Genomic DNA, 15,343 nt, shown 5'->3' with positions numbered 1-15,343 from the left:
TTGGACTTCTGTTCTTGACACAGATTGTCAATAATGAACATCATGTTCAAACATAAGGGTGTCCATGTGTGCACTCTGCAACAGGACACCCTAGGCCACAGTTCAATGATGGACTTTGTAGTCATGTCATCGGCTTTGCGGCCGCATATTTTGGATAGAGGCGGAGCTGTCAACTGATCACCACCTGGTGGTGGTTTGGCTTCGACGGTGGGGGAAGATGCCAGTCCGACCTGGCAGGCCCAAACGTATAGTGAGGGTCTGCTGGGAACGTCTGGCAGAATCCCCTGTAAGGAAGAACTTCAACTCCCACCAGAGCTTTTCCCACGTTGCGGAGGAGGCGGGGGACATTGAGTCCGAGTGGATCATGTTCCGTGCCTCTATTGTTGAGGCAACCGACCGGAGCTGTGGCCGTAAGGTGGTTGGTGCCTGTTGTGGCGGCAATCCCCGAACCCTTTAAGGCATGCCTTCAAGCTGAAGAAGGAGTCCTATCAGGCCTTTTTGGCCTGCGGGACTCCAGAGGCAGCTGGCAGGTACCGGATGGCCAAGCGGTACGCGGCTTCGGCGGTAGCTGAGGCAAAAACTCGGGCGTGGGAGGAGTTTGGCGAGGCCATAGAGAACGACTTCCGGACGGCTTTGAGGAAATTCTGGTCCACCATCCGGCGTCTCAGGAGGTTTACAGTGGAGATGGCGTGCTGCTGACCTCGACTCGGGACGTCGTGAGTCGGTGGGGAGAGTACTTCGAAGACCTCCTCCATTCCACCGACACACCTTCCATTGTGGAAGCAGGTGTCAAACGGGCACTTTTTATCCGGCTCCCCGGTAACAGGCTCAATGAGCCGAGGGTGAAGGGACTCGTCCGTAGCTGACCACCCGAGTTAAATTAATTCTACCAGAATCAATCTAATTTCTTTACGACGCCAACCCCTTTCAAGTCATCCGACGCGCGAGCTGAGTAACTCAATTCGAGGCAAGTCGTCAGATGCCTTTGTTAAGACCTCAAGGATTTGTTAATTTACTAGAGCGCCCTCGCCCTAGCTGAGCTCAAGATAACTACTTCGAACCAGATCTGACAATTCCTGATGTTAAGGATTAAAGCTGTCTTCACTTTAAAAAGAATTGAACGGATTTAAAGAATGACTATGATAGGGAAATAAAGACATTTTAAAGTTGTAATTACCGCATATAAAACCATGCTCGACATAGTTAATACGAAATAATCGATACCAAATTAAGGCTTAAGAGATTTAATGAATAAGCCAGAAAAAGAATTATAAGTCGAAAAAACAAAATAACAAGACTCACCCACACAGAACAAGAGACGAGACTAAAGGTCTAAAATCCTATTTGGTTGAACAAGTCGAGTGATCGGCTCTCCTTTGTTCCAAAATCCGAATTCTGTTTAAAAAAGAGGAAAGGTCTGGCCGTGAGGACCGTAGCCAGATAAGTAAAAAAGAAGTCGCCACTTCTTCTTTATGCCCGGGGCGGCTTTTTCCTCTGCCTTCCTCGAAGCTCAAAATTTGACAAAGTCAAATTCGAAGACTCTGGAAATTCATTTTAGTAGATTTTGGTTCAATCTAGAAAAGAATGAAAAATCCATCTTCGTTCTTTTACTCCGGCCAGCGTCACGGCCATCGCCCTGACTAGGAAGAAGCGCGCCCGCTCTGTGTCCGGGCAACCTATTTATAGGCTTCTGGCATTACCTCATCGGAATAACTTCACCGGTACGTGAGGTGGCCTTTCTGGAAGTTTTTGGAATTTTCTGGAAGCTTCGAGAATGTTCCTTAGCTGATCCCTGTCCAGGCCAGCTGGAAACCACTGGTTGTCTTGGCAACCTTGCTTCAAGCAGCAATCACCGGAAACAGATGTTTCCTGTTTTGCTCGTTCTTTACTTGCCCTTAATGTCTCCTCTCAACTTAATACATTCAGGTATGGATGGAACACCAATGTTAAATACAGGTTGGACAAAACATTGCAACATGAATCACATATATCTTGTCTAATAAAGATCAGTCTCAACACATAATAGTACTTAACACAATAATGGGTTCCTCCAACTTAAACACATATATTGATATTGGTCAAGCTGTTGCATCTTAAAATTATGGCATAGCAAACTCATATTCCAAAATTGTGCCTTGCTACGCGTTTGAGCAGGTCGTGTCCTCCCAATTGCTAACAGTTTAATTTATTAGATTTGTTCATTTCTATCAGGTCACCCCTATGTCAAGCTTTAACACCATCTCCTGGTGAAATTTTGAACGACTACATGTTTTGGGATAGCCAATGTGCCTGGGCCAAATTCAATACCTAATTTTACACCATCTCGTACCACCATGTCACTTGACACAGGGCCTGGAGACTCTGAGGTGGACTCTCCAATCTCTGGGGTCGAACTCACTGAGGTAATTTAAAAACTCCCCGGGGGCAAGGCCCCGGGGGTAGATGAGATCCGCCCAGAGTTTTTAAAGGCTCTGGATGTTGTGGGACTGTCATGGCTGACACGCCTCTACAGCACTGCGTGGACATCGAGGACGGTGCCTCTGGATTGACAGACTGGGGTGGTGGTTCCCCTCTTTAAGAAGGGGGACCGGAGGGTGAGTTCCAACCATAGGGGAATCACATTCCTCAGCCTCCCTGGTAAGGTCTATTCAGGGGTGCTGGAGAGGATGGTCCGTCGGTAGGTCGAACCTCGGATTCAGGAGGAGCAGTGTGGCTTTCATCCTGGCCGTGGAAGAGTGGACCAGCTCTAAACCCTCGGCAGGATCCTCGAGGGGGCATGGGAGTTCGCCCAACCAGTCCACATGTGTTTTGTGGACTTGGAGAGGGCGTTCGACCGTGTCCCTCGGGAAGTTCTGTAGAGGGTGCTTCGGGAGTACGGAGTGCTGAGCCAACTGATAAGGGCGGTTTGGTCCCTGTATCACCGATGCCAGAGTTTGGTCTGCATTTCCGGCAGTAAGTCGGATTTGTTCCCAGTGAGGGTTGGACTCCGCCAAGTCTGCCCTTTGTCACCGATTCTGTTCATAACTTTTATGGACAGAATTTTTAGACGCAGCCGAGGCGTTGAGCGTGTCCGGTTTGAGGACCTCCGTATTGTGTCTCTCCTTTTTGCAGACAACGTGGTTCTATTGGCTTCTTCAAGCCGTGATCTCCAGCTCTCACTGGGGCAGTTCGCAGCCGAGTGTGAAGCGGTCGGGATGAGGGTCAGCACCTCCATATCCGAGGCCATGGTCCTTGGTCGGAAAAGCGTGGGATGCCCTCTTCGGATCGGGTATGAGATCCTGCCCCAAGTGGAGGAGTTCAAGTATCTTGGGGTCTTGTTCCCGAGTGAGGGCAGGATGGAGCGCGAGATCGACAGGCGGATCGGTACAGCGTCTGCAGTAATGCGGACTCTGTACCGGTCCGTCGTGGTGAAGAGAGAGCTGAGCCAAAAGGCAAAATTTACCTGTCGATCTACGCTCCTACCCTCACCTATGGTCACGAGCTTTGGGTCGTGACCGAAAGAACGAGATCCCGGATACAAGCGGGCGAAATGAGTTCCCTCCGCAGGGTGTCCAGGCTCTCCCTGAGAGATAAGGTGAGAAGCTCGGTCATCCGGGAGGGACTCGGAGTAAAGCCGCTGCTCCTCCACGTTGAGAGGAGCCAGATGAGGTGGCTCGGGCAGCTCACCAGGATGCCTCCTGGACGCCTCCCTGGGGAAGTGTTCCGGGCATATCCCACCAGTAGGAGACCTCGCGGCCGACCCAGGACGTGCTGGAGAGAGTATGTCTGGTTGAGCTGGATGAAGTGGCTGGGGAGAGGGAAGTATGGGAGTCCCTCCTAAAGCTGCTGCCCCCACGACCCGACCCGGATAAGCCGAATAGAATGGATAAATGGATGGATGATAAACGAGGGATTGTCTGTCTGCACTCGGCGTAATTTCTCTGTTGATGTGTACATGATCACATATGTGTCGGTATGAATTATGTGAACGTATGACTGTTGCACGGAGTATAATATAGGCGTCTATCCGTGGTGATATTGATATTTTAACAAAGAAAGAACGCTCCGCTTTCGCAGAGCATTAACAAACTGAGATATACTCTTATTGTTCCTCTCCACGGAAATCTTCAGTAAAAGGCGAAAGATTTATTCCATCTGTAGAGAAACGAGTGATCTGATAATCTGGGTCAAAACGGGCCACCCCACTGCTGGTCTCACCAAATTCACAGGCGGTCTCACATTCAAATCGCAGCATCATTCCTTCTAATACAAACAATAGACGTTGATAGAGTTACTATACTTAGAAGGACTCAACCTAAATAGAAGGTTTAAACGAGTATTTTGTGTTCATTAATGTCTCACTTACTTTAAACCTTGTTGCCGCACAGGATTGTAAGTACTGGATCGAACACTGACGGCGCTCGTTCTTTCAAACAGCGATTGGGCGTCTATTTTGAGTATTGAAGGTAAAAACAGTTGTATGTCTTGGTACGTGTACTTTTGGTATGAGAGAACAGGAAATGATCCCATCTCTGTGTTTCGTTTGAAAATGTGTAATTTCATTATTTTATTCAACACAAATCGGGAAACAAAATACGATCGTAATTTCTCAGATGGTTTCTCAAATTTCAGAAATGCTCTATATCTCTAATGTGGCGCAAATAATTGAGGCTTTTGACGTTGCTGGCATGGTTTGGGGTGTAATTCACCTCCACTGCGATGGTGGCATTCGATATTTGACATTTGAATATAAATCTGTCATTTTACTTTAGGAAGTAAAAGTTGTTTTCTAGAAATCCATACTTTTGATGTATGAGGAACAACAATCAGGCGCATTGTCAGGTCTAAATACCATCAGACATTTAACCACACGCTGGAAGGAAGAGGAGAAAAGAACCAGAACAGGTTTACTCGCGAGGAGAACGATAGAGAGAGGAAACTCAGTTACAATCTCCATCAATTCTGAGTTCTCCCTCCACGTGCTCCTCTATTTAATGTTTTGGTTGCCCTGGTTACAGAGGCGTTGCTACACTAAAGGGAGGTGAGAGTGTGACTGTAGCAACGCTGTTCAGCTAGCTAATAATGTTGTGTGGTGCGAGGCCGCATGGCCTTGGCCGATCCGTGACCCCACGAATGCAGAGTCTGTTCTTACATGGTTGGCAGCTTCGTTCCTGGCTGCAATCTCTAAACCTGGATGCCGTGTCTCTGTAAAACAATGCTCTAGACTTTCTTGCTACATTTCACACAATAATAATAATAATAAGTGAATAATCAGATACCTCTCGTGCAAACACTCTAACAAAGGTTAAGTAGATGTGAGATAACTTGCATGAAGTCTACTTAAACAAACATTGAGTAAATATGGGATAACTAAAAACTGTCTCGGACAAAAGCAATTAACAGAGAAAGGGCTTCTCTTGAACTAACAAAGAACAAAGAACAAAGATGTTCTGTTTCTAACTAGTGAGGGCCTCTCAAAGATAAGACAAGGAAAGGGAGTATAAGGACTCCCCAAGGCTAGCCGGCACATATGTTGACTTGAGCGAAGATATGTGACCTTCGGTTCCAGGCCGACCAGCGCTTCAGCAAAACTAATTATTCTAACATTTCCCTCCTGTTTATCACATATTTGCTCAAATCCTCACATCACCGTAAACAACCACTACTCTCGATTTTCAGTTGTCGGATCACATTTATGAAAACAAATATGTTTACACTCAAAAGATAAATGTTGCGTCGTCATCACTCAGAATTGCATGGATCGGGGAAAAAGTCTTGTAACGTCAGTGCACGAATCCCGTCATCAACATTGTTATCATCATCATCATCATCTTGTCGCTCAGACATTAGACACATCCGAGCCATCTTGTCCTCCATGGGCGATATTGCTGTAGTGATGAGACGGTTAAACAGAGCTCATATTGGTTCAACAGTTCATTTTTTCTGACATTTTTCTCAGTTGTCATTGTCATCCCAGTGTCAAAGTTCAATGTGGCTTAGAATAATATTGAATGTTTCGTGACTTGTAAGAAATTCAAGAGCCACTGGCATAGTGGTTCTCTCAACTCATTTTAGTTTAATTTATGGTCTATTCTTCGCAGGTTTTAAACATGACCACCGCCTAGATCTTGAAGTACGGCGTCACAGATGACGAGACGGTGGACAAACTGCAGCAGAGAATTGCAGACGAAACCAGCATCCCTGCAGCCCAGCAGGAGTTGCTCCTGGAGGCCGGCTCAGCTTTGGAGCCTCTCGGGCCGGCCACGCATTGCGCCATCGATTACACCGTAACTCATATCGAATCGTTCTCGCATAAAAAATGTCAATGGCACATCATGTCTCAAATCTCATACTATGTGGAGGAGCTAGATGGGCGGCGGACAGACTTCCCTCTCGTTTTCCTGTTTGATCGCTCATCTTGTAGTTACGAACCACCGTTGACTCCTCGCGTCCTCCCTAAAAATGTCAGTTTTATCCATGAGTCTTCCTCCTCCTTTTGTTGGAATTAAAATGTATTTTATTCTTAGTGTGTGCCATAGAATAGTGTAACTATTTAAACATTCTTAGTGTAGCTGCCATAAGAAAATGCACTGATATGGAACGTTTGAGCCAGGCTCTGTTTCCAAGTGGGAACCAATTTTAGTTTTTGTGTTAGCGGTTCCTTTTTGAGAGTTACACAAGGGCGAGTGTCTGATTTTGAGCCACGGCGTGGCAACGTTTTCCGTTTGCAAAAGCAAGTGATGAAGAATGCAAGGAATGCTTCTTTTGTTTCTTTTCTGATAACATTTTTGTTTATTGGTTAAACCAGAGTTTTGAAGATCTGTATTGTCAAGATTTACGTTTTTTTTCGTTTTCTCCCTCGAGCAAATGCGGCAATGAGGTAATCCTTTGTCATATTAGTTGTTAGCCATGATATTAGCCATGATGTTAGCCATGCTATGTTATGTTAGCAAGAACATGACGAATGTGTTTTAAGTGCATGAGCAGATTTAAGTTATTTTCTGTGTAACGTTTATTTTTCTCTGTGAGAACGTTTTATGTTAATAGTCTTTATGTCTTTTAGTTCTCACGGCATGTGTGTGGAGAAGGAGTTGAATAAATGCCCGTTTTGAAGAACTGCTTGTACACCTGATTGACAAGAGGGAGCTACAGTGAGAACTCAGCCAGCCCGGCGCCAGAACAAGACGTTGTTCGGCAGAGCTACAAGCAAGTCACTTCACTCACCTCTTCCATCGGACAGATAAGAGACTGTACATTCACCTGCCTACACAAGTAGCTACCTGAGTCCAGAGAGCTTTGGGTGCCAGTCAACAATAAGTAAAACATTTGAACAAGTTAAATGTTTAAAGGTGGACTAGCCTCAATTGCTGTAAAGGGACCTACAAGTGCTAAATTGTGCAATGTTATGGTGATGTGTGCATGTTGTAAGGTTTAAGTGCTTGCTTATTTGCACCTAGTAATGTCTGATTGAGGTGTGAACGACCATTCATAGCATTTGAAAACAAGTTCATTTGCAAACATTTAAAGGTGTAGAACAACATTTAAGTGATTAAGTCATTGCAATGAAAATTAAGTTTATTGTACATTTAGTCAATATATTAGACAGGTTGGTTGATAAAGTAAATTACAGGAGTCAGTAGTAATTCAAGATAGCCTACTGTAGTCAAGTGATAAAACTATAACATCATTACATTAGTAAATCAGATTTATACTTGAGTTTAAAGAAAATCAGTTCATATAGCTTAAATTTCATGCAAAATCGTAATAAAAAATAATAGATAAATTAATAATCTTAATAAATACTGAGTTCATGAGACTTCCTAAAAATGGATGTGTCCAAGATAGAAGGGATAACTCCAATCTTAGAAGGCATTGAGGATGCTGATAGTGAGCAAGCAGGTAAAACTCTTAAGGGGGAGACTGAAATAAGTGAAGGCAAACAACCTGCCCCAGAAGATGAAATAAGAAGAAGTGAAAGATCAAGAAAGCTCACTGAGAAGGGACAAGAACTCGAAGAGACTAAACTCAAAGGTCTCCAACATCGTTTCTCACGTACCTATGACAAGTGGAAGATTCTTGCTAAGAAATCAAGGAAGGAGATAGAGGGAGCCTCTTCTCAAGAGAACCTACAAACTCTCATCAACAAGGTAAAAGAAGCATCAAATGATGTACAGCAGGCGTACGAAGACCTGCGCAAATGCATAATCCCTGATAAAGAGACACGCCGTCGAACAGACACCTGCGACAATGTCTCAAGGCAGATATTAGAGCATGCTTGGAATCATCTCCAAGACAAAGATAACGAGCAAGAAATAAAGTGGTTTGAAACTGGCTCTGTGTTCTCATTAGAAGTATCAGAAGCATGCAGTGCAAGCTCAAGATCATCACTCTCAAGTAAATCCTCATGTAAATCTTCAAAAATAAGTGAAGCTGCAGCAGAATTAGCAGCAAATGAAGCCACTTTGGAAGTCCAAGAGCAAGTGGAGCGTGAGGAACGTGAACTCAGAAACCTAGAAGCTGAGTACAGACAAAGGCTTGTGCAACAAGAAAAGGAACGTGCACAAGAAGAAGAGCAATGTAGACAAAGGCTTGCACAAGAAGAAGAAGAATGTGCTGCAAATAAACAGGTCTTGGAAGAAAAGCGCAGAAAGATAGAACGCTTAGAGACCATAAAAAAGATAAATGCCGCCAAGGCCAAACTAGAAGTGTATAAACAAGAACAAGGCTCAACCTCAGACTTGCTGGATCTATTCAAGGATTATAAGCCCAAACGAGAAAGGCTTACATTCGACTCAAAACCTGCTGTCCCGCCACAACTAATCACAAGGATGCAATCATCTATAACTACTCCCAAAGAGGATAGCACAACTGATTTCGCCAAGGTACTAGCAGAGTCCTTCAGTGTAAGCCGTCTCCCAGCACCAGAGCCTGCTGTTTTCAGTGGGGATCCACTAAAGTACAAGGGCTGAAAAATGTCCTTTCAAACGCTGATAGGCAGAAAGAATATACCAGCGAACGAAAAAATCTACTACCTACAAAAATATGTTGGCGGACCAGCAAGGAAAGCCATTGAGGGATACTTCCTTCTAGGAACAGATGCAGCCTATCAGACAGCGCTCAGTGTCCTGGAAAAAAGATTTGGAAGCTCCTTTATGGTTGCTAAGGCGTTCAGAGATAAGCTGGCCTCATGGCCAAAGATAGGACCCAAGGAAAGCATTCAGCTACGAGAGTTCTCAGACTTCCTTCGAGGCTGCCAAGCAGCCATGTCGCAAATAAAGAGCCTGGAGGTCCTTAACGACTGTGGTGAAAACCAACGAATGCTCTCCAAGCTTCCCGACTGGCTTACAGCAAGATGGAACCGAAGGGTGACCAGGATGGAAAAGGAAAATGAGACTTTCCCCAGCTTCGATCAGTTCGTGGAATTCGTCACAGAGGAAGCCGATATCGCTTGTAATCCGATTACCTCCCTTCACGCTCTGAAGTCTGGAGATGGTGGAATGGAGAAGCCACAAAAAACACAAAGTGTTGGTGCCAAGGTGCTAGCAAGTAGCTCTGAAGAGAAAACAGATGCTAAAGGATGTGTATTCTGTGAGAAGTCAAATCATGGCTTACAGACATGTCGAAAGTTCTTGAAAGAGACAACTGCAGAACGAGTCAAGTTTGTGAAAACAAACAAGCTCTGCTTTGGATGTTTGAAATCAGGACATCAGTCCAAGAACTGTGAGAAGAGAAGCATTTGTGAGACATGCAAAAGGAAGCATCCAACATGTCTACATGAAAATCGTCCAAGGGAAGACAATAGGAAAGAACAAGAGGATGGCGAAAGAAAGGAGAGTGGGAGACGCTTTAAGAAAAAGGAGCGCACAAAGGAGAAGGAAGACTTATCAGAGTCTGAAGAGAAAGAAGAGACACCAGTAGAGGCAACAGCTAACAGAGTGGTGCAAGACAAGAGGAGCACCTATTCCTCCACAGTTGTTCCTGTATGGCTGTCCACAGCAAGTAATCCAGAGCAGGAAGTGCTCGTATACGCTCTATTGGACAACCAAAGCGACACCACCTTCATCCTGCAAGAAACGGCAAAAGTGTTAGTTACAAAGAAACAGGCTGTGCAATTAAAGCTCTCCACGATGTCATCCAAAGATACCGTCATCCAGAGTCAGAAGTTAACTGGACTGCAGGTCAGAGGTTATAATGAGACAAGGAAAATATCTCTCCCAGTAACCTACACAAGAGAGTTTATTCCTGCAAACCTAAGTCATGTCCCCATACCTGAGACAGCAAGATCATGGCCTCACCTAGAGCACCTTGCCGGAGAGATCACTCCTTTATGTGACTGTGAGATTGGCCTGCTCATAGGCTACAACTGTTCTCAGGCCCTGTTGCCCAGAGAAGTGGTGTCAGGAAAAGATAATGAGTCTTTCGCTCAACGAACAGACTTGGGCCGGAGTATAGTTGGCTGTGCAGATCCCTGGTTCGAATCTGGGTCATGGCATAATCAAATTACTTTGAAGAATTTCTCCCTTGCTCACTATTGCTAAACTGACATCTTTTGGACAATGACGATTTTCCACACAAGTCTACGGTCAATAGCCGTAACTTGTAGGGCGAGTGGCGCAAAGAATAAAGCATCATGGCATATTCAAATAATGTCACCTATTTTTTATTTTCATTTTTGCAAAAGTGTTACAAGCTTACAAGCCACATATTCCCGTGGGGCTCGTGGAGCAATGGGTAACGCATCTGTCTACAGATCAGAAGATTCCAGGACTCCTGGCCAGCTTACATGCCATTTTGTGGTCAACATTAGCTATGTGTAGTTTATGTGAACTTTTGGGTTGAAGTAACTCACAGACACTGTCAACAAATAGTCTTTCCAATTTTGTCTCAGCTCAAGTATTAGGGATCATCAGATCTGCGTAGTTATTGGATAGTTCCACCAACATTTTAATATCAACATCTGCCTGGGTGTCGTGGCTGAAGATCCTAGAAAAAAGACCCTAAACATGCAACTGCATATTGGCCATAATATAGCATCGAGGCGGCTGCAATCCCAGTTTGAATCTACATACACACAAGCTTACAGAAAATGACAACTTCCCGTGGGGCTAGTGGCTCGTTCCTTGCTCTGAACGGAGAGCCAAAACGATTCCTAACACTTACTAATGAAGTCCTAACCAATTCCTGTGTGTGTATGGGGGGCGGGGGGGGCAAAGGAACCAATCAGATGGCCCGAATCCATGCATGGCCGATGACGGCAGTGATCAACACAGTGCTATTTGAGAAGTGAAATGCAGTTTATAGGATTTGCAGACAGTGTGCAATCTTTATTTAAACAAAAGTAGGCAGGTGCATACATTTGGAAACCCCATCAGAAAAATGACATCAATATTTAGTAGTTCCTCCTTTTGCAGAAATAACAGCCTCTAAACCAGTGGTTCTTAACCTGGATTCGGTCAAACTCTATGAGTTCGGTGAGTCGGTCTCAGGGGTTCAGCAGAGCCTCCACTGTGGAGGTCCGAACACACCTGTTTTATAAATTCGTGATAACGCCTATCTGAACTGGTCTCGCAAAGGCAACAGCAGAAGTCCTCCTGATTTGCTGGTATGTCATTTGTCATGAATTCATGCATTGTGTTGGTTTTATTCTTTCAACAAGGTGGTGTTCATGCACTTCTGCATGAGTTCCGCTCTATTCTTCTGGCCCAACTCTTTCGGCGCAGCCGTTAGGTAGATATGATGACCATGGAAAGTTCTTTGTGAATTATCAATCTTTGCCTTTCATGTTCATCGGGACTACACTTTTAATAGGTACCTACACTGTGTATTTGGATAGAGACTGCTGAAAGTATACACATATATGCTTCGTGAACTACATGCATTACTGCGGGTGAAGAAGCGTGAACAAATAAGTCAGCAGACAAGTTTGCCGATTTATTAGTGCCCAGAAGAGAAGCACTTCACAGTTTAACTATTTAATGTCTGCCAGAATAATCGATGTACAGCTGTGGACCCCTTTCGGCGAGATGCAAAAGAAGGTCCCTCTCCCAGCGCCAAGGTTCTTTATACTACTCTGGGCCGCCTTCCTGCAAGGAGGCGACTCTGCCTAGCCTAGCGGTGGCCAACCCGCGGCTCGCGAGCCGCATGCGACTCTTTGGCTGGTTTCATGCGGCTCTTTTACGTTCATATCAACATTTGTGTTTATTTTTCGTGCGTATTTGCTTCGCTTGAGTTCAATATGGTATTTTGGTCAAACGCGCATGCGCGTGAGGTGAAATCCCGCAAAGGAGGAGGGACAAACAGAGCGATTGGTTTTGCTGGCTTTTTAATGAATGGCGACTGTGACTACGGGGGCCCATTAGGTCCAGAAAAGCTGACACGACGCTTGCCAAAATGGCAAAGAAAAAATGCACAGCTAAACGAATATATGACGATGAACACAGGATGTTTTTAACAGAGTTAAAGTTGTTTTTTGTTGAACGCTATGGCAAGCCATTCTGCCTGATATGTCGGACGTCATTGGCGCATTTAAAAGCTTCAAATGGTCAGCGCCACTTCAGCTCACTTCATGCCAATATCGATAAGGACTTTGCAAAAGGGACTGATATTTCGCAAGCACAAGTTTGGAGACTTTGAAAAGTCAGGCAGAAAAATAGGTACAGTTTTTCAAAAAAATTACGAAGCACTCAGAGACTGTCACACTTGCATTGTTTCAACTGACTTGGAATATTGCACGGGCTAAAAAGCCATACAATGAAGTGGAGTTCGTTAAAATATGCCTCAGTGACGTTATTGAAATCTTGTCTCCTGAAAATGACAAACTAAAACGAATGGTCTGTCCCGCCACACATGGTAAGTGGAAAAACGTATGTTTTTGTTTGTGGAATTTGTTGAACTGAGTTTGTCTGTGTGAGACAATGCAGACAATGTTCATTGTTGAAAATGTGGTCTTTGGTCTGTGGTTTTAGTACTGTAGGAGTCAATTTGTCATTATCATGTTGGTGCGTGACATAATAATGTCACACAATAAATTTGGCTGAGCAGAGGGGTGTGTGTGTGTGTGTGCGTGTGTGTGTGGGTGTGCGTGTTTGTGTGTGTGTGTGTGGGGAGGGGGTGTTCATGTGTGCTCAGTTGTATGATGTGGCTCTTTGCGATGACACAGTAAAAAATGTGGCTCTTAGTCTCTGACTGGTTGGCCACCCCTGGCCTAGCTGGTGTGATAACGTGTGACCTTGTAGTCTTAACTGAGAGCGACTTCTACATATGTGCAAAGGGTGTCATAGAGAAGAGAAAGCTAATAAAGCAAGACTCGAGTCCTATTCTAACAAACCGTTGGTGAGAATGGGTAGACAGGGAAGCCTGTAATGCAGTGCTTCTCAATTATTTTCTGTTACGCCCCCCCCTAGCAAGAAGGAAACTTTTCGCGCCCCCCCCTCCCCACCGTGACTATCCTAACTTGTCTTGTAAATCGTAAAATGTTGCACTGTCGCAAACGTCACAGAAGTAACAATGAGAGCGCCACTGCCCCCTGCTGGGAAGATGCGCGAGTACACTTTATTCTAGTACTGCAAAAAAAAAAGCCTGTTCCCCAGGGTCACACGCGCCCCCCCAGGTATAGCACGGCGCCCCCCAAGGGGGGCGCGCCCCACTATTTGAGAAGCACTGCTGTAATGTCATGACTCGTCCCCGGTCACGTCCATGTTGTCATAGTTTTGTCCGTGTGTCTGTGTGCTCACCCCTCCCCTCCTGTGTGCCCATGATCAGTGTGATCATTCTCACCTGCCTCTTGTTACCTGTCTTGTATATTAAGTCCTGTCTGTGTATCACTCCCTGTCGGAGCATTGATGTGTTTGTTACTGTCATGAGGTTTTTTTGGTTCCTGTCTTGGTAATGTCACCCTGTCTTTTTGTCTCACGTCTCTGTTGTTGGTTTTGTTAGTAAGTCTTGTCAGTTTGCAGAGTCTTTTGAGTTTGCTTCAATAAACCGTGGTCCAAGCTGCACTTGGTCCCCCTGCTCCATTTCCACACTCCGTTCGTGACATGTAAGCGAGTCCATCACTCGTATACTCCATCGCTTTTCGGCCTTTTGGCTAAAATCAGGTGTAGTATCTGTTCTTGGGTTTGGCGGATTAAGAGAGCTGACCATAGAAGAGAGAATTTTAACCATAAGAATGGTGATTTTACCCTTGGTTTTACTAATCAGTTCTGTTTTCATCCCAACAATGAAGGCACTTCTAGAGTTGGACCGAGCCATTTTTTACTTCATCTGGAAATCCAAGTTGGAGAGACTGAAGAGGGACACCATGAAGAAAAACAAAAAAAAGGTAGGAAAAGGAGTGCCGGACTTAAAGCTCTTCTTAAAGCCTCGGAAGCAGATATGTTGCCCTGCACCTGCGAAGCGCGCTCCTTACACCAAATGCACCGAAAAGCCAAGCAATGACACGATTCTGGATGGACTCATACCTCCGGAAACTAAAGCTAATAACCACCGACCAAAGAATTCCTGTGTCTTTTAACCTGCCACCTTCTTATTCCTTAATCAAGAAGTTTTTGAAGAACTTTAAATTAGAGCAAGAATATAGTGAAATTTTAACAAATCACAGATGTATGATCTCTGTCGTACAGGAGCGGGAAGCGGTGTGTCCAGTGCGCGGGCTTGCATTCGGCGAGCCCACAACAGTTTGGCGCAACGTCAACCACCCCGCCCTCTCGAAACAAACTTCGGGACCTGTCATGGATGGTGGCCCATGATGTCCTCCCAGTCAGGTCCGTTATGCACTCTCGGGGCATGTCAGCGCTCTCAGCGTGCCCCTGACCTGGCTGTGGTGCCCAGGAGTCAGTGTGGGACCTGCTCTGGTAGTGCAGGGCTGCCGTAGACCTGTGGGCGACCTGCAATTCCCCGCAAGGTAAGCGCAGATTGCAGACCTTGTACTCTATGCGTTGACCCCGTTGAAAATCAAGCAAGAAGACTTTACAAAGCAGTCGTTGCCATCAAAGACGCCATGTGGACTTCCAGAAACTTGCTGGTAAGGAAGCACAGACAGATACCCCCCCCCCCCCCCACGCCCCCCCCCACCCAGGCCTGGCTGGCTGCAGCAACTCTCAAAGCTGCACACGGCAAGCCTAGGAGACATCGACCTGGTATTGCAGTACCTCCAGGAACAGTGCACCCCCTCTACTGGTCAAATCAATAGTTCATATGTTAGAAAACCATTTCAATCCGTTCGCTTCATTCTTACAGGATTAAGCAGTCAATTATGACTTGATGGGGTCAGATCTCAATGTAAGATGTTAGGATTTGAGGCTTCCCCACCAAACGGTTTGCAAATAGATTCATTTCTCGAGGCTTCATGTGCACACAACACCCC

At 45.3% G+C, this 15,343-nt stretch overlaps 1 protein-coding gene, 1 non-coding gene and 1 pseudogene across 3 annotated transcripts; 2 read left to right on the top strand and 1 right to left on the bottom strand.

Annotated features, from left to right (window-relative positions):
• Positions 1-15,022, top strand: LOC133147167 (uncharacterized). Of its 2 annotated transcripts, XR_009711539.1 has the most exons (4): positions 1-6,859; positions 7,043-14,017; positions 14,204-14,299; positions 14,601-15,022. XR_009711539.1 is itself a non-coding variant. In XM_061271222.1 (2 exons), exon 2 carries the CDS (start codon positions 8,952-8,954, stop codon positions 10,515-10,517), a length of 1,566 nt encoding a protein of 521 aa, XP_061127206.1. In that variant the 5' UTR covers positions 1-6,859; positions 7,043-8,951; the 3' UTR covers positions 10,518-14,197. The 2 variants fall into 2 exon arrangements, 1 of the variants encoding a protein (XP_061127206.1); XM_061271222.1 differs by lacking the exons at positions 14,204-14,299; positions 14,601-15,022 and having other exon boundaries at positions 7,043-14,197.
• LOC133147182 (U5 spliceosomal RNA) lies at positions 4,041-4,152 on the bottom strand. The gene has a single exon (XR_009711554.1). It is a non-coding gene; the product is annotated as a U5 spliceosomal RNA (small nuclear RNA).
• LOC133147185 (U2 spliceosomal RNA) lies at positions 14,046-14,212 on the top strand (annotated as a pseudogene).
• Positions 15,023-15,343: the final 321 nt, after the last annotated feature.

Source organism: Syngnathus typhle, unplaced genomic scaffold (assembly GCF_033458585.1).
Source record: "Syngnathus typhle isolate RoL2023-S1 ecotype Sweden unplaced genomic scaffold, RoL_Styp_1.0 HiC_scaffold_34, whole genome shotgun sequence".
In the NCBI taxonomy this organism is placed as follows: domain Eukaryota; kingdom Metazoa; phylum Chordata; class Actinopteri; order Syngnathiformes; family Syngnathidae; genus Syngnathus; species Syngnathus typhle.
The sequence above is the reverse complement of the archived record's forward strand: the minus strand, read 5'-3'. Positions and strand labels throughout refer to the sequence as shown.